The following is a 22,973-nucleotide window of genomic DNA, read 5'->3' on the forward strand; positions in this document are numbered from 1 at the left end:
GTCTGAGGGAGTTTTTCTTGATTAACTCATGTGAATGGGAAGACCCAGTTCTAGTCGGGATCTCTAAGGTGAAAAGATACATCTTTAGTTCAGATCTTTTGAGGTGGGAAGATCCACCTAGAGTCTGGGCCACACCTCCTGGGGGCAGCCTGTAAACGGGACATGGAGGAGAGAGGCTTCTGCTCTTTGCCTGCCTGCTCTCACTCTCACTAGCAAATCCATTCCTTCACTGGTATCAGAGCCTGCTTCTTCAGAATTCCAGCATGTGAGGAAGACTGGTTGAGACATCCAGCCTCATAGACTGAACAGCTACTAGACTCTTGGGCTTTCCATTCATAGGCAGCCATGGTTGGACCACAGCCTGTAAGCCATTCTAGTAAATCCCCTTTCTATATATATAGAGATTCATTCTATAAGTTTTGTTCCTCTAGAGAACCCTGACTAATACAAGATCTTATATCAAAACAAATAAACAAACAAACAAATATCAAACAACAAAACCACCACCACCTCTTACAGAGGAGCTATGGACGGTTGATGGTTTCTGGGGAGGGAGAGGCAATTTTCTTTAGGGATGTGACTCCTGGTTGCTGGACCGTGTTCCAATAGATGGCCCCACACCAGGAGTCTGTGGGCAGCACAGTGGGTTATTTAAATTAAAAAAAGAGGACATGAAGATGGGGGCTAAGGAGATAGGAGTGGATCTGGAGGAAGTTAGAGGGAGAGTTGGGGTAAATGTGATCAAAATACATTCTATGAAATTCTCAAAGAATTAACAAAAAAAAATTTTAAATTATAATATAAAAGGGGAAGAGGAAGGAGGAAGAGTAGAGGGTAGATGGAGGGAGGAGAGAGGAGGTACCCAAGTCAGCTTTCCAGAGTTCTAGGGCATCAGCTGACCCCCCTTGCTGAAGGGTCAGCACAGCTCCAATCAAAATCTCAGAGGCATTTTTAAAATTAGAAAATGACAAACTGATTCTAATTTTACATCTAGATCAAATGAACTAAGAGGGCTGTGAGGAGCCAATGCTGCTTTGCAAGGAGAGGACAAAGCTGGAGACCCGCTGCTTGGTTTCAAGACCTCGTGGACTCCCCAGCAGCGAAGACCCTGGCACTGCACACTGATGAGCACTGCCCAGCCCTGGGCCAGAAGTCATGTGGCAAACTGATCTTCCACCAAGGCACCGTGGAGATTTGGTGGGCGAAAGAAAAGTCTTTACAACAGATTGGAATAAGGCACCCAGCGGGGAAAATTACAATTCAACCCTTGCCCTCTATGTAAAAATTAACTCAAAATGCATCCAACACTACATACAAAGCTTAAATTACAATCATTTTTCCAGACTGAAAAAAAAAGGACAAATGAGGCCAGAAAAATATCTCTGTGGCAAGAGTGCCTAAGATCCAGCACCCACATCAGGCCTTAGCTCCAGCTCCAAGGGGATCCAAACTGCAATTATTTTTAAGTCAAATGATTGAAGCCAACTCATTGCCAAGGAAGACACAGAGATGGGAAATGTAGAAGACACTGCCCAGGGTGGACACTACCCCTCCCCAGTCCTGTGTGACCTCCTTGTCCCCGCCCGCTTCCCAGGATGCTATGTGGAGAGACACTCACTATGTGAGGATAAGATTTCTGATGATTAGATTCAGATGAAGGTGGGTCCTCAGGAGAAGTTGAAGCCTCTCTTTCTCCCTCTCTCCTCTCTGGCAGCTACACACACACATACACCCTCATGAAGACACAGAAATGATATCATTTCTAGACCAGGAGAAGGATTCTTACCAGTCACCAGATCTGCCAGTTCCTCCATCTTATAGGTCCCAGTGGCCATCACTGTTTAACAGACCCTCAGTTATTTAAACTACCTGGTCTGTGGTGTTTTGTTACAGTATCTGGAGTTGACTAAAACATATTCTCAAAACTGTCAGTCATTAGAGGAATAACATTTAAAATCACATAGTGAGATTGTTAGTATTCAGGCATCTATAGTGGACGGCCCTTGGGGTTCTGAGAGGATACGCCCTCAGCTGCAACCACTAAGAGCACCTCCTGTGCACATTCATTATGTTCCCTTCTAAAAGGACCCTGTCCACCTCTCATCTTCCTCTCTGTCTCTGTCTGTCTCTCTGCCTCTCTCCACTGCTCCTGTCCCCAGAGGCTGGTCTCCTCTCTCCCCTTTCCCCTTTTTATGATCCCTTTACCCTAATAAAAAAAAAAAACAACCTCTACCCAAGCTCTATCGATTAGAGTCTTTCTCTCATGCTGCTTTTTAAATTACAACAGGGATACCTCCACACACCCTTTAGAATGGATAGCATTGAAAAGATAGATAATACCAAGTGCTGGCAAGATGCAGAGTCACCTGAGCTCTTGGGCATTGCAGGTGGCAATGAAAACTGTATATTTACTTCCCCAAACTCTTTCACAGTGTCTTACAGAATAAAATATACTATTGTGCATGAATCAGTCCTGTCAGTCGTGGGTATTTACCCAGGCAAAAGGAAAGGAAGTGTCCAGACAAAGACGTGAGCATGCACAGCAATCTGAAAAACACAAATAGCAACCCCCGTGGACTACATAAAAAAACTAAACAGTAAGGAGAACCCTCAGGCTTTGTGGGCAGCAAATGTGTGACTGAATGATTGGCACCCACTGGGGGCCCTGTAGCCAGCAAGCAGAGGGATGGGCTGTGGGGTCACTGTGGAGACGGCGGAATGGTACCAGGGCAAAGAAACCCCACATGGAAGACTGCTTCCTCTCTGATGCAGTTTCTAAAAGATGTGGAAAAGACAAAATGACAGTAACAGAAAGTGGATCGGCCACTTCTAAGGCCAGGACTTGGAAGGCTGGGACATCAGGCGACAGGTTGTTTCAGGGCTTGACCCTTCTGGTGGAGGCACGGGACTGCATATGCTTGTCAAATGTCATTAAGTTGTACATTTAAACTGGGGCATGCTAGTTATTCCTCAATCAAATTACAGACATTATTATCATTATGACTTAAGTTTGCTATCAGACAGGAGGTGGGGATGTGGAAGTGAGGACGTGGAGGGGCCAGATGGACCAGGAGGCCAAGAGCTCAGGAGGTGAGCATGGGTGCTGGCCACCATGGAGGTGAGCATGGGTGCTGGCTACCATGGAGGCGAGCATAGGTGCTGGCCACCATGGCTCAGGAAGCTCCAGAGAGAACAAATGGGGCCTAGAGGAAGGCCTTCATGGAGGAGTTACCTAAGGCAGATGCAATTAGGCCCCAGCTACTGTGATGATGCCCCAGCGTGGGAGAGGGACATGTCCCAGGGGCAACAGGACAAAGGAGATACCTGATTGGACCCCCACTGTAAGATTTATGAGTAGGCAAGGGGACAGGTGGACTGGAGCTGGGTGGAGGGAAGAGCCCCTAGACCCCTCACATCCGACAACGGTGACCCAGGTCACTCCTAGCTCCACCCACTTGGGAGGAGTGGCCTGTCCTGTCCAGACTAGGCTGCAAAGTCCCCCAAAGCAAAGCTGTTCCACTATGCGGCCCAAGGCCATCCCTGAACCCATGAATCCATAGGCCCCTGTATGTCTGCACCTCTGCACCCCATGCCCAGCATCTCCTGCCGCAGCTTCTCCTCCAGCCTGGACGGGCCTAGCTCAGTTATTCAGCTGTCTCTCTCTCTCTTTGCAGAAGACACGAAGTTTCACATGGCAGAATGCTCACGGCTCCCGAAGATGACCAGAGATAGCCTGAACCTAGGAAGCAACCACAGGCTTCTTCCCTGGGGCTTGGGGTGGAGCTCAGGATAGCCTGGCCAGGGTCCTCTGATAAGAAGCTGAATTCACTTCTCCCTCACCAGGCTCCAGTCTTTGGGTGATGACCCTGGGCCGAATGGAAAGTAGACAGCTGGGAGCAGTGAGGCCATCAGCCTTGATGCTAAAGAGCCTCTGGCTGGGGGAAGTCAGCTTTGTGAGGGCTGTGCAGCCACTAACTGTCCAGGTATAGGCTCAGTAAACAGACAGGCTGCTGAGGACTGGTCTAGCCTGGGAACCAAAGTCTTTTCACCACGGTTAAAGGCTCATCCAGGGCTCCACAGGCACCCAGAGCACCCTCCCCACCCACCAGAAATGCAATTCATACAGCTGTCAAAATACACTGAGCAAAGCAGAGGTGGGCTCAGAACGGGTCCCCACCTGGAGGGGTCAAAGGTATCAGTCCATGAGTGCGAGTGCATGTGAGCAGGATAGGTGTGGACCAGAGGAATGCCACCAACCCACAGTAATAAGGCGGTGGAGGATCTGGGACGGCTGCTCCTTCGGGGGTGGCAGGTCCCGAGAAATGGCTTGGGGAGGCAGAGGTGACTAGTTTGGGGTACCACGGGATGCCCGGGTGCCCTCTGCCCTCAGTGAATGCTTCTGGAACAGACTGTAGAGTATTCTCAGTGTGCTCTTGACATCCTTGTTCACAATATCTGTGGGCGTAGGGAGCAAGGCAGCCTGTCAGGCTAGGCAGGACCATTTGTCCCCAGGGATGGAGGAGGGTCCCTTCTCTCATCTGGGCTTCGCCCGCATCCATGTTCCCTCCCCCAACAGTGATGTCTGGCTGCTCTGAACACTCATTCCCAGGGACTTCAGTCTTGCACCCCTCCTAGGGAACCTCACGGTCAGTGTCTCTTTATGGACCGGCAAGCAGGGGGACCCCACTAGCAATGCTTGTCCCTCCACTCCCCACAACTGCTCTCAGTCACATCCCAGACAGGTCATCCAGGCAATGGGCAGCCATGCACTCACCTTCAGGGTTGACAGGGTGGCTGAGCAGGCCTTCATCCTTCAGCAGCTCCAGGGCTAGGGTGACATTGTGCAGCTATGATGAGAGAGCCAATGTCAGTCAATGAGGCCCTGGATCCATGAACCAGGCCAGGCTGTCACCAATGCCATCTGTCCTTGCCCACAGGAGGTTTGAATCCCTGAACCACAACAGCAATCAGGGCTCAACTAGCATCTCCTGTGAGTGGAGACCTCACTTCCTCACACAGAGATCCTCATCGGCACACAGCCCTCAGCAGAGGCCACATGCTGGACAAGTAGACATCACGTAGGCACTGTTGGTGGGAAAGACCCTCACCGAGGAGACTCTGTGGGAGTGTGTGTGTCAGGGTGTGTTCTGGTGGAGGTTAACACTCTGCATGTGAGTCTGCCAGGTGAGGGGACTTTGTCTCAGATGGGAGCCAGGGCTAGTAGGTGGTAGAGACCCCAGAAGGTGGTAGCAGTCTTTCTCTGCTTGGAGGGCCATCAGAGGAGTAGGGCCATGATGCGAAACAGGAACACTGGAGGCGAGTCACTGGCCCACAGCTCTACAGGGCTAGCCACCTCAGGAAGGTCCAGGCCCAGAGGAAGTAGGCTGAGTAAATGCAGACCAGAGCACATGGCTCAGGTCTGCTTCTGTGTTCCCAAGTGCCTCCCCACAGGACATCCTGGGAGAGGGGACTCCCCACTGTCGACACATTCTCATTAGGTGTGCTGCTCACTGTGACCCAGGAAGCACAAATCAGGAAGAGGGAACTCCGGCTCCCTGCTTTGCACCTAAGAGTCCCGCCCTGAATGCTCTTGACAAGATGGCATTTCCCAGAGAGTGATCCTGGATGTCAAGGAAAAGGTCTGTGACCAGACTTTTTTTTTTTTGCCTCAGCCAGATTTTTTTTTTTTTTTGCCTCAGCCTCTCAAATAGCTGGAGTTACAAGCATGCACCAGCCACTGGGTCTCCTACACTGCGGTTTCTTCCACTGGCCCCCTCCACTCTTGGGTTCTGAGCTAAACAGCTACCATGTTCCCCTCACTTATTTCAACTCAAGGTCTGAAACAGGTTGTGACATTGTGGGGTTAAAAGTGGTCTGTGCCAGGGATGTTGGATGCCTGTGTGACTGCTCTGGCTTGACACTGCACTTATTTTATTATTAAATTTATTTATTTATGGGGGAGGGGCATGTATGCGGAGGTCAGAGGACAACTTGCAGGAATCAGTTCTCTCTTTCCACCATGTGGGCTCAGGAGATCAAACTCAGGTCATCGGGCTCCTCACGCAGCAAGCTTCCTTAGGCGCTGAGCCACGTGGCCCGGCCGTCACTCTCATATTTTAAAAATACTTGTTGATCATCAACTGTGGGCCCACCATACACACAGCCCAGAATCGGAACAGCGCCTGCTCTCAGGGAGTCCATGTTGGAAGGTGTGTATGAAAGAATCGGAGAACACCAGGTTTCCCTTAGCACACTTCCTCTGCCATGCTCATGAGCCAGAGATCTGGTCAGGCTCCTGAGAGGCCCGCTTCACCCTCCCCAGCCTGTCCTTTGCTTCTGAGCAGTTTGAGATGATGAAGAGAAAGCTCGGTGCTCTGCAGAGCCAAGAAAGGCCAGGACCCAGGAGAGGTGTTCCCATCTTCCTGTGAGAGATAATTGAACGTGGGAGGAAGCTAGAGTTTCCTTGTTCTGGCTCTTTGATTTCTGCAAAGCAAATGGCCACTTCTCTCTGTGCCCCTAACTTTGCTCCAGAAATGAACACTGACATCCTCACATCTACACATAGCACATAGCAGTCAAGGCCACACATAGCACAGCTTCCTGGGGTTTCTTCCGGCTTCCAGTTAAGGACCTGTGAGTGCTGTCAGCCGTGTTCCTGCCTCAAGTCTCCTCCACAAGCCCCAAACTCCCTTCTTGGGCTCTGAACTAATACCAAGCTTCTGTATCTACTCCCTTGAAGGGTTGGGAGAGAATCTAATGGGTTCGCAAGCTAGCTGAGCCACGAATCCTGAACCTTTGTGCACTAGCCTGATCTGTATCTGGGGTTTGGAGCCTGTGAAGTAGAAGTGTGGCTGCTGAATGACATAGACATGGGTCCACATTGCTGAGCCTGGGTCCCTACGGTGCCTGCCTCCCCCAAAAGACTCTTCACATGGTTCACCCCTGATGCCTCACTTGACAGATGCAGGTCTGTCCCACACTGTGAGCCTCCCATAGGCTCACCATGCTCCTAAGAAGGGCTCAGGGATGGATTGTTCCTCAGGGCCACATTTGCATCAGGGATCTGTGTGGTCCCAGGGGAGCCTGCCAGGCTCCAAGATCTCAGTCTTGCTCTGTAATTCAGGAACACAATTCATTCCCCCTCTTCCTGGGGTATGGAAGGGCAGGCTAGGGAGGTCAGTGCCAAGGAACCTGGGAGAAGCATCATCCAGGAGCCTGGAGAAGGGGGCAGAGCTGGCAGTAAGGGGAAGCATCTAGCAATGTCAGAGCAGTAAGGCCAAGATGCCTGATGCTAAGCTCTGAGAACCAGAAGGGGCCTTGCAATGTAGCAAGACAGGCAGGGAGCATAGTAGGTGGAAAGCAAAGGAGTCTGGGAAGAAGGTTCATATGGGGGGGTAGGCCCCTGGGAGGACCCAGCCAGCAAATGACACACTCAGGGACACACTGGGCCCAAGAGGGGAGGGGCAGACATCATGACTGGGATTTTACTTCAGGAGGAAAGGTCATTACCTAGAGGAGTTCTAGGACTGGTGGGGGGCACATGGACACAGGCTGGCCACCAACTGTCTCCACTCCAGCTCGTCTTTTGACTGCACTTCTATATCCCTCTCAAGGAGCACCTGACGCTTGGAAGAATACAGAAGCCACAGAAAGTGCAGGGCAGGGGACCAGAGATGTGCGCCTCTCCAATCTTCCTCCCCGATGGCTCTCTACACTACTGCTTAATGCTTAGACCCCACACAACCTGACAGTGGGCAGGGCAGTGCTGGAAACCCATTTCAGAGAAGAGAAGCCTGAGACCAGCAGGAGAGAACCTGGACTTGGACCCAGCAGGAAGTACTTCTTGCCTTGCTGGGGTCCTTCTTTGGAAGGTGGTGGGAGTCTTCTACCTAGGCAGGAAGCCTCTGGAAAGGACTTCTTCAGAGAAGGGCCTGGGCCTGGGCCTGAACCAGAGACCAGCGGAGACAAGAAAAAGTTTGGATGCAGAGCCTGGTGGGCAGAGAGAGAGCTGAGGGAAGGTGCCAGGGTCCCGGTGGGGAAGGCAGGGAGACACAGCCGCATGGTGCACATTTGGAGGGAGCACACCCTGTCACTTAGCCTCTTATCTTTCTGGCTTGTCACTCCCCATCACTCCTCCTGGGGTCAAACTTAACTTTCTGCCTGGATTAAAACTGTGTCTTTTGGCAGGTCCAGGCTCTGGGTTCATTTGAAATGACTTGCCTACCAGACCTTCCCTGCCAATCCCTGTGGCCATCATGAGCTGCAGACCATTCCCCAAAAGTGTTCCCGAGCCTCTCCTGGGTCTGGTTCCTCATTTCAAGGTACTCTTCTTCCTCTAGTCTGTAAAGCAAACCCCTACCAGCACCACTCTCTGTCAGTCTCTGCTGGGCACACCAGAAGCCAGTGCCCTGCCATGATGTCCTGGAAGGTCACAATCCTGGGAGCACAGCTGGCAGAGTTGGAGGAGCTTGAAAGCCAGAGTTGTGAGGGACTGTACTGTGTCCTGGGCAGTGTGGCTTGTCATAAAGCAGACCCTTGGAGAGTGGGGAGTCCAGAGCACTAGTGGATGAGTGGGTGGGTGAGTGGGTGGTTAGGTCATTGAGGGAGGCAGATTGGTAGATATGTGAACAGACAAGTAGGTGAATGAGTAAATGGAGAGATGTGTAGAAAAATAGATGGGTGGGTAGGTGCATGAATGGATGGATGGATGGATGGATGGATGGATGGATAGATGGATGGGCGGGTGGGTGGGTCCATGGATAAGTAGGCAGATGAGTAGATAGATGGGTGTGTGGATGGATGGATAAATAGGTACGTAGGCATTGGATAAGTGGATGGATAAATAGATGGATGGTGTCAGTTGATGAGTGAATGGATGAATAGATGGATGGATGGATGGATGGATGGATGGATGGATGGATAGGTACACAGGTGTTGGATGAATGGGTGGGTTACTGAATGGGTGAATGGGTGGATGATGGGTGAATGAGTGAGAGATGAATAAATGGGTAAATAGGCATATAAACAAACGTTTCTTCCACCTTCCTTACAGCTTGAAACTGAATAAAGACTGTCAGGCCAATGTCATAAATCTGTCCACCCCCTCCCCATGGAGGGAGACCTTGGAAGCTTACCATTTCTGCGGGAGAGCTGGGAGTGAGATAGAATTCCTTCAGATGCAAAAAGAAGCCTTCCAGCTGTCCGATCAGCAGGAGTAGGATGACCCCATCTGCAAACTACAGGTGTTGTGTTTCAGTCCTAACCATCCCCACAGCACGCTGTGAACGCTTGGTCCCCAGGTAGACACTTTACCAGGTGGGGCATGGCCCTGGGAAGTAGATTACTGGGAGTGGGCCCTCAGAGGGTACAGTCTCCCTGGTCCTTTTCCTATTGGGCCCTCGGGTTCCTGTCCACCAGGATGTATACAGCTGTCCTCTACCAGACACTCCTGGCATTTGCCACAGTGACATAAAGGAACTAACACACTAAAGAAAGGAGGCAGGGCTCCCATGTGGGAGAGACCGACATTGATGGGTGTCTATTCTACCTTTTACATGCTATGTGAATTGAAGGAATTCAATTGCAGTACCTCTCTGAGACTTGCGTTCCTTTCAAGAAGCGGGGATGGCATTCCCAGGGACATGGGGTTGTCAATAGCAGCATGAAGCAGGTTGGGGCGTCTGGCTCTTAGAGTACATTCAATTAGAAGAGCTGTTTCTAAACTTTCTATGGAATAGTCTCCTCTCTCTGTCTGTCTGTCTTTCTCTCTCTTTCCCTCCTTCCCTCTTATTCTTCCTCCCCCTCTCTCTGTGTGATCATGTTTGTGCAGGGATATGTATATGTATAAACACCCATGCACATATATGCATATGTGTGTAGAGGCCAAAGAACAAGCTAGAGCTTTTATTATTCCTTAGGAACAGTCTACCTACTTGGGGGTGGGAAGGGGCAATCTCTCACTGGCCTGGAACTTGCCAAGTGGACTAAACTGTCTGGCCAACATATCCAGGGATCCACATGTCTCTGCCTACCCAGTACTGGGTTTAACTATGTGTGCCAGGACCTGGAGACATGGCTCAGCAGTTAAGACCACCCAGCACCCACAGAGCAGCTCACAAGCATCTGTAACTCCAGTTCCAGGGAGTCCGACACCTTCTCCTGGCCCCTGTGGTAATCACGCACACATGCGCTGCACGTACACACCTGCAGGCAAGCACTCATACCTATAAAAAAGAAATGTGTGCCACCACACCCCAGGGTTCTGACTTGCCAGGCAAGCACTTTCCCAGCTGAGCCATCCCTGTCGTGTCCGTTTTAAATGACAAGTTATTCCATGAGCTACAGACACATGTGTGAAAACAGAGTTAGTATAAAATTCTCCCATCAGGACAGGCAGAGAGGAGCACACAGGCCCATTAATATTTCTGTCTGTTCTGTCCGCATGCTCTGAGATAACGCTGCTGGGAGCATGCCATATGCTAATGTAATCCTACTGAATCTCTTCACACAAAGCTAGAGATTGGATGCTGCAGAGAGACGCTGCTCTGCCTTTAATGGAATTTCCCCCCATTAAGTCTGTTCGGATGTTATTAGTTTGGGTGTGGAAGCTTCTCTACGGCTGTCCTCAAAACATAGCTGGGAAAACCGAACTCTGAGTCTGCCTCTACCATCCCAACTTGTCTAAATGACACCCTTGCTCACTCATTTTTGTTTTACCAAAGGAGGAGGGATGAGGGAGGTCAAGTAAACCTGAGATGTCCTCCTGTGTCTCCTCACAGAAAATACAGTCAGAGGTGGGCGTGTTGCTTGGGGGAAGCAACAGTGAGTCAAATGACCAATACTAAAGGACACTAAATAGCAATGCTCCCCGGATTCGCAATTCCAAGAGGCGGGATTGCTCCCATTTTATAAAGTGAGGTGCCTAAGGTTCAGAGAAGTCCAGCAATTCACCCAAGGTCACACAGACATATGGGAGTGTCCTCAGAGCCCAGGGCACAAAGTGGCAGGCACTGGATGGAAACACGCACACATATGGCCCTCAAGTCTGTGTTTTCACCTCACTATGCTGCCACAGAGCTTACAAAGCTCATGCGACCGCCCACCACACGCAGTGGCTATGAGCGTATACCTGAAGCCCAACTGCCTCGGTCCAAAACTTAGGACCACCCCTTAATTACTGTGCAACCTTAGGTAAGTTGCTTAGTCTCTCTGTGTCTTAAAAATCTCATCTATTGAATGGGGTTTTATCAGTTCTCACATGAGGTGTCGGGGGGGGAGGATTGCAGAGCCGATGGCAGGGAAATCTTGGCTCCAGGCAGAACAGGTAACAAGAGCTCTCCTGTTTGGCCCCAAACTTGGGAATATGTGGCCTGACCCTCCCTAGCTAACAGCTAGCCAGCCACTTGTTCCTGAGAAGACAGCTATGACCCGTTCTGCATAGGCCTTGAGACAAGGCCAATACCCATAGTCTATGGAGGTCTGCCCAGTGCAGACCAGACCCCATTATCACCCCACAGGGCCCAGGCAGTGTCAGATCTCTGCATTTCCACCCCCTTGGGTTGTGGGGACACTGCAGACACAGTGGAATCCCTGTGGAAGGCATGGCTAGGTGAGGCATTTTGGATCTGCAGGGTTCTGCTCCCACCTTAGGACAGTTAAGTTTGTGTTCTCACAGTGGGCTAGGCCCCTGGGGCTCAGGATGGAGCCCACTGAGGGTGGTGCTGCATCAGCATCTCCAACCACTCCCGGCACCAACCTCAGACATGGACCCCTCATGAATCTCAGTGCTACGTCTGAATAAACGTGATCACAGGGGAAGACCCTTGCTCTGACTTCAGTATGCCCTCGAGTATCCCATGCCCTAGGAGTCATTCTGATAAATGAGTAACAATGAAGCCAGCAAGAGATGGCTCAACCTTCATAGCTTCCCACAGGCCCCCAACCCAGTGGTCCCAGGGGCTCCCTGTGGCAATACTGCCTGCCAGCAGCACACCCCACTAGAGAGGGACCTGAGATCTCTGAAACTGTTGCCTCACTTCCAGTCACACAGCAAGTTTCAGGGGCCCAGGAGCCCTCGTCCCTGCAGTGTCCATACCTGTGTGTCCAGACTCTGCACAGACAGGCCCAGGCTCTCCATCTTCTGGTTGACAAAGCTCACAATGGCCTAAGACAAAAGAGGAAGGACCTCAAGACCACTCAGGGACCCTGAGGTGACAGAAATCCTTCCCTTCCATCAGACAGCACCCATGTCCTCTCCCATCACCCTGAGACACAAGCAGGTAGGTGGTGGGCGTGGGAAGCTTTGATCTCCCCTACCTCTTTGACGGCGTGCACTTTCTCCGGAGCAAGCTTAAATAATTCATCAAAGGCATCTTCTGCAGACCAGAGCAATAAATAGCTCATTACGATGCTGCCATCTTTGCACCAAACAATGTTTTCACACAAAAGTTTCTCATAAAAAAAAAAAAACAGTCCCATGGGAGTCACAGCTTGATCTTCTGGTTCCTGAATGAAACAGGCCTGGGTCTGGGACACATGGCTCCCTGGCTGGGGATAGCAGGGGGCTTCCCTCTCTGTACCTTGATTTCCTCATCTCTGGTGAATGATGCCTGCTAGGCTGGGTCATTTTAGAGATCAAAATGGGTAAGGAGCATGCATCTCAGTAACTGCAGTGGGATAAGTGGCCTGGTAGGTGGAGGATGGTTGGGTAGATATATATCTGGCTGACTTGTGTATAGATGGATGAACGGATACGTGGATGTATGTGTGTATGACAGATGGATATATATATATATGTGAATAACAGGTATATGCATACATATGTATATATATGAATGACAGATGATATATATATATGAATAAGGGATGTGTGTGTGAGATAGATAGATATATATTTATGAATGAATGTATGGATATATAGATGAATGGATGGATGACTGTATAAGTACACGGATAGATGGATGAATCATTGTATAGGTATATAGATGATGGATGGGTAGATGGATGGATGGATGATTGAAAAATGATGGATGGGTAAATAGATGGATGACTGAAAGAAGTGACAGATGAATGAATAGTTTGCGAGTCCAACTGAGGAATGGATAAGTGAAAGAATTAACAGCTGGACCTGACTGGTGAACCGCTTGTCATATTAGCAGCAGTCATGTTATTGTACACATACCGTTGAGAGTGCTCCATGTGCTAAGCACACCCACAGATTACCTCCTGTGGTCCTCACACCAGCTTAAGAGGTGGGTTCCAGATGAGGGAACTGAAGTACAGATGGGTTAGGGTACCTACCCACGCCCACATGGCTAATGAGTGAGGGAGTCAGCAGCATTTGGCAGCTCTGCCCTCGTGGTGTGGACAGTGGATCTCTTCCCATAAGAACAGTACTAAGAAGCCAGATAAAGGCCAGGCAGACAAAGGAAGGACAAATTCATGAATAAATCCTGCCACAGAAGAGTAGCAGATCACAGTGGAAACGGTTAACTGCTCCATCACAATTTTTCTGACCCCTTCAGAAGGGAAAAATTTTCCTTCAGTTACTAAGTTACTTACGTGAAGGCTGGTCCTTCTGTGAGCTACAGGAGAAATTGCAGGAGACAGCAAAGCAATCAAAGAGTTAGTAAAAGGTCTGCAGTTTTCTCATCACCTAATGTAACAAGCTTGGTCCCAGCAGGTGGCGAGGAGATGGGCTCGTTTTCTTGGGCAATCAAGGCAGAGGAGGTGCAGAGACTCTGCGTGTGGAAAGCAAGGCTAAGAGGCTGGCAGCCTTGCCCTGCACGCACACACCTCAGAACGCTTGGATTCTGTGGGGCTGAGGATATCAGGCCTGGGGTGGTTCCCTGCACAGGGCTAGGGGTCCCTGCAGCCTTCCGGGCATTGAGAAGCAGCAAGCACAATGAGGGCTTCCTTGGCCCAGGACCCCCTGCACCTCCCACGCGGCCAAGGCCAACCTCACCTGCATTTATCTGTGAGCTGCTCCACCAGCTTGTCCGACTTCAGGCCGGTCTTAGTGCTCTAGAGCAGGGGAAGGGAATGGTGTAACTCCAGAGAACCCCAGAACCAAGCCCACAGACCCAAAGTAGGGTAAGAGAACCTAGTATACTCGGCTTTTCTCCCATCTCAGGATGCTGCTGTGGGCCAGCTTCACTGTCCATTTTTGCGGTGCCCGCGCCACAAGCAACTCCGAGATATCAGGAAAAGAAAGACCACATGTCCAGCTGTTTGTACTAACAAGTGTCTTTATTTTGTAAGTGTTAAGAGGTCTCTCGTAGGAGGGAACAGTCTTATATATAGTCTTACAACACAGTAAAAAAACACCAGGTGGAAGAGAGCGTGTTTTCCTTCTGCTAGACGTTGATGTCAGTGGGGCAATGCAGGGGCAGTAAGCCAGGACTAGAAAACAGGATGCACCTGTGGCTATCAGTTGACAAACAACTCAGAGACCCTGTGGGGGCTAGGTCCCAACACATTTTCCCTGTGATTGTTGAACCCATGAGGACAGCACTATGGATGCCTCATTCCTAAGACACCCAAGAGGGATGTGTGTGTGTTTGTGTATGTAAATGAATGTGTTGTGTGAATGAACACACAATGGTCACCTCTGATTTATCTTTTTAGTGGGCATGTATGTACATGCATGTGCACATGTGTGTGGAGCAGTGCACATATGCCATATGGGACATATGACGGTCACAGACAAGTTTCAGGAGTCAGCTCTCCCTTTCTACCATGTGGGTCTCAGGAATTGGACTCAGGTTGTCAGGCTTGGCAGCAAACACCTTTACCTGCTAAGTTATCTTGTTAGCCTTACCTGATTTACATAAATTTGAGAAAGCCATGAAACTGCTCAGTAGTGAACTTTAGACTTGGGAAAGGTGGTAATGGGTTTGACAAGGCCCAGTTGGATACAGCTGGTTTTGTAAGGCAAGTAGAAGGAACACACACAGACACACAGGCACAGACAGACAGACAGACACACACACACACACACACACACACACACACACACGACACACACACACACCCCATAGAACATTAACTAGTACTGCCAGAGAGAAATGGTTTCTCAGAAGAGGAGACAGTGTGTGGTGATGGGTGACAGATGAAAGACATGGAGGGATGGCCACCTGTGACCCAGGGAATATGATGGCACCAGCTGACCTCCCTGTCGCCATGCTTGTCCCTGCCTCTGCTAGGCAGAGCTGGCTGCTGAGAGCAGTACTGGCTGACCAGGGCCCTCCTCCTACCCTCCTTGTCTCTGCCAGCCCAGCCCTCAGTTGTCCTGATATGATGTGATGATCCTCATAGATGGCTGGAGCCACTCCCCATGCAATGACCCCCAGAGATGCAGTGGCATGGAGCAATATGCCCAGATGACCCGCCCGTCCCACCACCTCACAAGTACCTCAATGTGGATGACTTCCACCTGGACATTGTCTGGAAGGGGCAGGTCTGGCTGGAAGCGTTTGGCCAGGGCCACCAGGAGATGCAAGGTAGCCAGCAGGTCCTTGTTGAAGATGGCTAAAGAGGAAAAGACAGGAAGCCAGAGATCTGAGGGGCCACCAAAACCTGCAAACACCCTCAGAACTGTCCTGTGCAGACCACTGAGGTCAGAATGTGTGTGTGTGTGTGTGTGTGTGTGTGTGTGTCTGTCTGTCTGTCTGTCTGTCTGTCTCTCTCTCTCTCTGTGTTTGTGTGTGTGTGTGTGTGTGTGTGTGTGTGTGTGTGTAACCAAACTTTCTGAAGGGTGTATGGGAAGCATGTGTACACAGCACATTCATTTGTTGACAGACAGAAAATTAATGAAGGAAGCCTATGAGTGCCATTTGACCAGCTGAGACGTGCGGTATGTTCTTAGACTCAGCAGTGACTGTGTCGCTGGGAAGCCATTATCCTTAGCTGCTCTGACTGCAATGATAACCCCAGGGCCATGTGTGTAAGTCTGTTTCTTTCCCAGCAGACACCTGACTTTGTGTCCAGCTTGTGCTCACGCTACGGGCTGACTGAGACCTCTCTCCTTCCCAGCCCCCGATGGTTCTTGGGTAGATGAGTGTGTTGATTATCAAATGAGAATCCAGTGCAGATGGTCACTGCCCCTCCCAGGCACCAGCCTAGCTCAGCCCCACGTACTCTCCACACTCCACTTGGCCTGTTGCTCTTCAACCTGCAGACTCTGGTTGACCGCCTCCAAGATGACTCCTAGCTTGCGCCTCTGACTAACTGAGGTCAGAGAGATTTCCTCCACTTCCAGCTTAAGGGCTGCCAGCTTCTCTGAAAGCAAAAGAGCAGTAAGGGCCAGGAAGTGCCCAGCAGCTGTCACAGGGACCCTCTGCCATGAGGATATTGCCACCCTGTTAGAGTGGGATACATACTGTTGATAGTTAGCCCTGGCAACCCCAGAACCCTCAACCAAACATACTCATTATCCAAGAAGCACCCATCTGTTGTAGAATATTATTTTAAGATGTGTTACATTTGTTTATGCTGGGGAACACTTGTTTAATGATGCAAAGATACATTGCATTCCTTTAAGTTGCATTTGTCTAACTCTGTGAAGCTATGTTACTTTGCCTGTCTAAAACACCTGATTGGTCTAATAAAGAGCTAAACAGCCAATAGTTTATCTGGAAAGGATAGATGAGGCTGGCAGGCAGACTAAATAGAAGGAGAACAAGAAAGAAGGAAGAGCAAGAAAGAGGGGAGGACACCAGGGTCCAGCCACCCAGTCACACAGTGAACCATGGAGTAAGAGTGAAAGTAATATTACAGAATTAAGAAAAGGAGAAAGCCCAGAAGCAAAAGGTAGATGGGATAATTTAAATTAAGAAAAGTTGGCTAGAAACAACCCAAGTTAAGGCCGGGGATTTATATTTATTTGGGAGCTAGGTGGCAGACCCCTCAAAAGAGTCAAAAGAGAAAAAAACCCAAACAGCTACACCCATCCACATGGAAAATGGGCCAACAGGGTACATGGACCATGTATTTGAGCAGGTTGCAACCTTTGGGCCATCCCCTCTGGCCCACCTCACCTTGGTCATTCTACCCACACCTTGGTCTCTGCACTGCTGGGCCATGTCATTCCCACAGGGCAGCACCCCTGCTTTCTCCACTGAGACCTGGGCATATCGTTCTGGGTCTGGGAGCCTTGGTCTCACCCACAGCCAGGGAGAGGAACAGTCGTGATCTGTGCAGAAAGCTGATGGTGCCTGCTCTCTGAGAAATACCCAGAAGCCTCAGCAGAGGCTGGAGGATGACTCTGGAGCCCATATGCCAAGTTCTGCAGAGTGGTGGCTTGAGGAGGTTCTGAGAATGTGGATCTGGGCCCTACTGGTTCCAGGACCCTCTTCCTTGCACAAGACATCTGCAGACCAGACATGGGTAGGAAAACCAGCCAGACGCAGAAACTTGGCCTGACTTTGCACACATCTCTTCCAGGCACACTGGGACCCACCAGATAAAACCAACCCTGCCTCTGTCTCTGAAACATCCCACTTGAGATAGCCTGGGGTCTTCCAGTAGCATAGGACACTCTGAAGTCAGGGACAGTTGAGGTCCCAGCTCCTAAAGTCATCAAACACTTCATAAATGCTGGATAGGCCACAGTGTGGCAGAAGGAGCAGCAGCCCAGACATTAGACACTGGCTGGAACCATAACTCCGTCCTGCCATGCTGGAGAGTGGGCAGGGTCTCCACTTTCGCATAGTACAATCTGGAAAGTCATAAATGGGTCCCTTCCCCTGGGGCTGTAGTGGGGGCTGAGGCAGGAAGCCACTTGAAGGGTCAAGGGGGAATACTTGGCCGCAAACCCCCAGGAACAATTGTTTAGGAAACACAGATGGGGTGAGATGGGGCCTGGGCCTCTGCTTACGGAACAGGTGGTGCAAAATGAGTCCATCGAACATGTCCTCCTCCAGGCTGCGGACCACGATGTGCTCTGGGAGGAGTGTGGTGTTGATCCACTCCATCAGCACCTGCCAGTCATAAGGGGACAGGCGACAGGGATAGAAGTTACCTGGCCAGGCTCTCATCTCAAGCTAGAGTGACCTCTTCTACCTACCAACTGCTACCCACTCTTCAAGGCCTGGTCAAATGGTACCTCTTCCAGAAAGTTCTCCCTGACCTCCTAGGTCATGTGGTGTTTTGGTACCTGGGAGTTGTCATCATTGTAGCAAATGCCTGAAACCAGGGGCATGGCCGTGGAATTGGAGCCTAGACTGCCCCCAAGAGCGGGTTGTAGAAACATGCAGGCCACAGGTGATTTGGGTGATGTCTCAGAAGAAAGTAGAGGTGTGATGTTGGAATTGAGGAAGGTGGTGCTGGGGTGGGTTATGGACAGGGGTGTGGTGTCTGTAAGTCGGGGGCACCAAGCCTGGCTCCAGAGACTTCAGGGCTGGGCGTAATAGTGTACCTTCTGCAGTTCTTCAAACTTGGGATCCTTCCGAGAATTGGGGGGCAGGTATTTCTTCTTTCCTCCTGGAAGCAGAGGTGTGTACGATGTGGGTGAGTACCCTGAGGGTCCCTGGAAGATATCTCACTGCAGGTCACCCACTGAACCTAGACCCTGGGGGAACCCTAACCCAACCTCTCACTCACACTTCCTCACGAGCACTGGGAGGGTGCACTTAAGCTCAGAGCTCACCCCTTGCCCGGAGGGTCATGAAGCAGATGGGTAGCATCTTCTAGAATGCCTACCTACATCTGCTTAGAGTGGAGGCTCAGCCCAAAGGAGCAAAGGACAAGCCAGGCTGAGGTGGGTATCACCTTTGCTGCCAAGCAGCTCTAGCCAGGGTGTAGCACCAAAGTCCCCTGTGCCCTCTTCGGCTTTGCCACTCCCTTCCCTGAGGCCTTGGTCAGCAGGGTCCCCATGTTTAAAATTCATAGAACCCACAAAGCATCAGGCCCAGAGGGACTTTGTCGGTCAGCTGACCTCAATGCACAGGAAGAAACTGAGTCAGCTCATGGGGCCGACTTGCCCAAGCTCATAAAATATAACCTGCCATGCGACTCAGCTAGATCCTCCAAAACCTTGGAGTATACCCACCCATGATGGGAGAACAAATAGAACATTGCACTCATGGCTTGGGGCTGACTACTGATAACACGAGTGAGTTAGTGAGTGAATATGGAGGAAGAGAAGGAAGGAGACAGGGAGGGATGGAGAGAAGGAGGGAGGGAGAGGTAGAAGGAAGGAGAGAGGGGCAAATGTGTGGATGGCTGTATGGATGAAAGGATGGATGGATGGATGGTTCATGAGTGAGTGATGGAGAGGGTGGATGGCAGATGGATAGATGGATGGCTACAGGGGCAGTCCCCTGCTCATTCTAGTAAGACAGAGTCACACACTCTCTCCCTCCCCTCATTCAACAACCCTTGTCCCACCAGGACCAGCACCTCGTGGGAGCTCCTCCTCCGTGGGCTGATCCACCTCCTTTGGGAGCTGCAGCAGGTTGTAGAGGGGCTCCGACTCCATCTTCTCCCTCACCTTCCCTGGAGGAGACAGGAGGCAGAGTGCATCGCTGTACCCAAGGCTTACCACGCACTCATTCTTCCTTTTAGACTGGTAGTGATGGAGGGTGGGAGTGCGGCCCCCAATAGACAAAACTCATAGAGCCAAGCAAGGGCGAGGGGAGGGGCCTGCTGTGGAGACATCTGAAGCCAAGCCTTGCAGGGTTGGAGACGGTGCCAAGCTGTGATGATTAATCTTGATTGTCACAGTGGCAGAACCTAGACCCACCTGTTGGACAGGCAAGGCTCTGGGTATGCCTAGGTTCCCTCACTGTAAGAGGGACAGCACCATTCCAGGAGCTGGTCCTGGGCTGAATGAGAAATGAGAAAGTGAGCTGAACACCATATTTTGTCTCTCATCTTCTCAATACATTTTGACCGGCTGCCTCATGTCCCTGCTGCCATGACTTCCCCGTCGTGAGGGGCTGTACCCTCAAAGTATGAACTAAAGAAGCCCTCCCTTCCTTGTGTTCCTTTTATAAGGGTATTAACTTAAAAATACATAAGCTGAGGGCAAAGTCTGGGCAGAGGCTTGGTGAGGAAGTGGGTTCCTTGTCAGCCAGACACATAGAAGCCTGCCTACCTCTTCCGGCCAGGAGCCTCAGTCCTCTCTTACAGCCAGGACAGAAGAACCCCAGCTCCCACAGAACCTTAGACAGTGTGGGAAGGGAACTCTGGATCAATCTGTATCAAGATGAGCACCCACCAGTGGGGTGGAGTGGCCACCCATCCTTCAGGTCATTCCCCTGAATCTAAGACCAGACTCCCCCAGCTGTGGATGGGGCGGATCAGGCCTCAGGCCAAAGCTCCCCAGATCTGTTCCCCATCTGACTTCACTTGCAGAGGGAGACTGGCCCATCTGGCCTCTAATTCTGAATGAGGCTTTCTCAGATGGGGTTGGCATCCCCAGACTTGGGGTGTGGTCTCTTGGGGCTTTTGCTTGTGACATTCAGAGAACGCTCTTCTTGTGAAACACAAGCAGCACCCCCCACCCCACCCCTGACTCACAAACGGCAGTATCAGGCCTGAGACCAGCATTCCCCCTCAGACTCACGATGGGCAATGTCAGGCCCAAGACCAGCAATGACCACGCAGCCCACCCCCAGCCTCACGATGGGCAGTGTCAGGCCTGCCCCACACCCAGAGGGGATCAGACTCAGAAGCTAATGGCTTCCTTCTGGTTCCCTAACCTCCTTCTAGTTCTTCTGCCCACTTCCCCTCTGTAACTTTCCCTCGCTGCCTGGCCACCTTTGACTCTCCCTTCCAGTCTCTACAGCTGCCCCATATTCCCAGGATCACTCAGATATTTGAGGTCTGGGGTCAAACCACAAGAGTCCCAGAGCTGTGTGGAGGGAGAGGCACTGTTGGGGCCTGGGAGCCACCTTCCTCAAACTGGCTGCAGCCTGAGGACCTCGAGAAGCTGAGCCCTACCCTGGAGCCAGAAGCAAGAGGACCGAACCCCCTGGGAATGAGTCTCAAGCCCCATGAACTGAAGAGGTGAGTCGGGCTGGGTTGGGGAGCCTGGACCCCAGCCAGCTCCTCCTAGCTCACTCAGCCTGAGTGACCATGGGCCAGTCTGCTCCCTCTTGGGCCTGATGTATCTTTACAGGAAGAGGGTGGACCCTGTGTCTAGCCAAGTACACACAGACTGAAACTGCCTCTGGTGACCAGTTCCAGATGAGTCCCTTCCCTGCCCCATTCAACAGTTTCTTCATGGTCGGGGAGCTCGACTTTCTCCTCATGCAGTGACTCTCTGAGGGGCCCTGGTTCAAAAAAATCCTGCCGTAGGCGAGGTAGGCAGGGCTCTTCTGTATGGACAGGACTCACAGCTCCCCCATAATGTGAGGTGACAACCTCAGCAACATGACAAGACTTAAGGTTCCCCAGTGACAGACCCCCTTCCTGGGAGGCCCCAGCTGACATGTGGCTCTGGGTTCCTATTCACGGGGCGTCTCTGCCTTCCTCCATGAGCGCCAGTACCCACCGGGCATGGGAACAGATGGAAGGTTCTAGCAGCTCAGATTTTCCCACAGATGCACTCACCTGCCACTTCTTTTCACACCAGGAAATGAAGCCCACTAGTGCAGAGGGTGAACCTCTCTGAGAGAGAGGTTCCGGGTCCGGAGGTGGGAGGCAGGGCTTCTGCTCACTTCCTCTGCCACCCTGGTGGCTGCAGGCAGCTTCCTCCTCCAAACTGATGGTGAGTGAAGTGCCCTAACTCCTCTGAGAGACTGCCAGAGGCCCAGCCCCTGCCCTGTTCCCTAGTCTTCCAAGGCTCAAGGGCATCTTGGAGGGTCTCTCTTATTTCCTTCCCTGCCTCTGCCTCTCCATGTTCAAACAATGGCTGTCTGAGCATACAACTGAGGTTAGGGCCCCCAAAGCAAGCAAACTGAGCTCTCCACCACCTTTGTCTTCACAGTGCCCAGCCTTCACCTCTGGCTCCACCTATGCAACACACCAACCAAGCGGGCCCCAGGGCTGTCCACTAACTAACTCGCTTGCCTTCTTGATTTCGAGACTGTCTTTTGTAGTCAAGGCTGGCCTCAAACACATCAAGCTGAGGTTGACCTTGAACTCCTGATTCTCCTGCCCCATTCCATTTCTCACAAGCCTGGGTTACAGGCATGGGCCATGTCTCAGGGTTTCTGTGGCTGTAAGGAGACACCATGACCATGGCAACTCTTACAAAGGAAAACATTTAATTGTGGCTCGATTACAGTTCATAGATTTAGCCCATCATTGTCATGGTGGGAATCAAGGCAGCATGCAGGCAGACACGGTGCTGGGGAGGAGCTGAGAGTCCTTACATCTTGACTCACAGGCAACAGGAAGTGGTCTTTGAGACACTGGGTGTTGCTTGACCATATATGAACCTTCAAAGTCCACCTCCACAGTGATGCAGTTCCTCCAACAAGGCCAAACCCACTCCAACAAAGCCACACCTCCTAATAGTGCCACTCCCTTTGGAGGCCATTCTCTTTCAAACCACTGTAGGCCACTACACCCAGCCAACGGCTCCTAAAAAAGCCAGTCTGCTGTTCCCAGCCAGAGTTGCTGCACCCATCACCTACCTGCCACAACTCCCTGGCCCTCCCATCCTCTCCTCACTCACCCCACTGACACCTGCCTGCTATCTGACAGTGCCACTGGCTTTCACTTTGACATCACACAGCTTGTCCCCCATGTCTTGCAAGCTCTGCTTAGCTCTTCACATAGCTCACTCCTGACATGAACTTCGGTGCCTAGCACAGGTGGGCTTGAGTCTGTAACCATGCTGGGTCAGTCAATGACGTTGGCTGGTGTCTGAAAGCCTTTCATCAAACCAGGAGCTATGCCGGGAGGAGCCCATCTCTCCCACTATTAAAAGCCAGTGCTAGGGCCGGGCAGTGGTTTAATCCCAGCACTCGGGAGGCAGAGGCAGGCAGATCTCTGTGAGTTAGAGGCCAGGCTGGACCGATAGC

The 22,973-nt window shown here is 51.2% G+C and overlaps 1 protein-coding gene across 4 annotated transcripts in view; it reads right to left on the minus strand.

Moving 5' to 3' along the window:
• Parvg (parvin gamma) overlaps positions 1-21,688 on the minus strand; it is a 35,204-nt gene extending 13,516 nt beyond the window's left edge. The window contains exons 1-14 of one of the 4 annotated variants that reach the window (XM_021225424.2): positions 21,556-21,613; positions 19,742-19,823; positions 19,399-19,494; positions 18,416-18,480; positions 17,876-17,978; positions 16,138-16,278; positions 15,413-15,528; positions 13,964-14,022; positions 13,561-13,583; positions 12,316-12,374; positions 12,095-12,163; positions 9,135-9,236; positions 4,775-4,847; positions 4,024-4,455 (exon numbers count right to left, since the gene is read on the minus strand). In XM_021225424.2, coding sequence (XP_021081083.1) covers positions 4,346-4,455; positions 4,775-4,847; positions 9,135-9,236; positions 12,095-12,163; positions 12,316-12,374; positions 13,561-13,583; positions 13,964-14,022; positions 15,413-15,528; positions 16,138-16,278; positions 17,876-17,978; positions 18,416-18,480; positions 19,399-19,477 — 999 coding nt within the window. In that variant the 5' untranslated portion in view covers positions 19,478-19,494; positions 19,742-19,823; positions 21,556-21,613 and the 3' untranslated portion in view covers positions 4,024-4,345. Of the gene's footprint in view, positions 1-4,023; positions 4,456-4,774; positions 4,848-5,935; positions 6,423-9,134; positions 9,237-12,094; positions 12,164-12,315; positions 12,375-13,560; positions 13,584-13,963; positions 14,023-15,412; positions 15,529-16,137; positions 16,279-17,875; positions 17,979-18,415; positions 18,481-19,398; positions 19,495-19,741; positions 19,824-21,555 lie in introns of those variants that run through there. The other 3 variants (XM_013111135.3, XM_040754052.1, XM_021225425.2) reach the window with 3 other exon arrangements.
• Positions 21,689-22,973: the final 1,285 nt, after the last annotated feature.

Source organism: Mesocricetus auratus, unplaced genomic scaffold (assembly GCF_017639785.1).
Source record: "Mesocricetus auratus isolate SY011 unplaced genomic scaffold, BCM_Maur_2.0 Super-Scaffold_100010, whole genome shotgun sequence".
NCBI classification, from domain to species: Eukaryota; Metazoa; Chordata; class Mammalia; order Rodentia; family Cricetidae; genus Mesocricetus; species Mesocricetus auratus.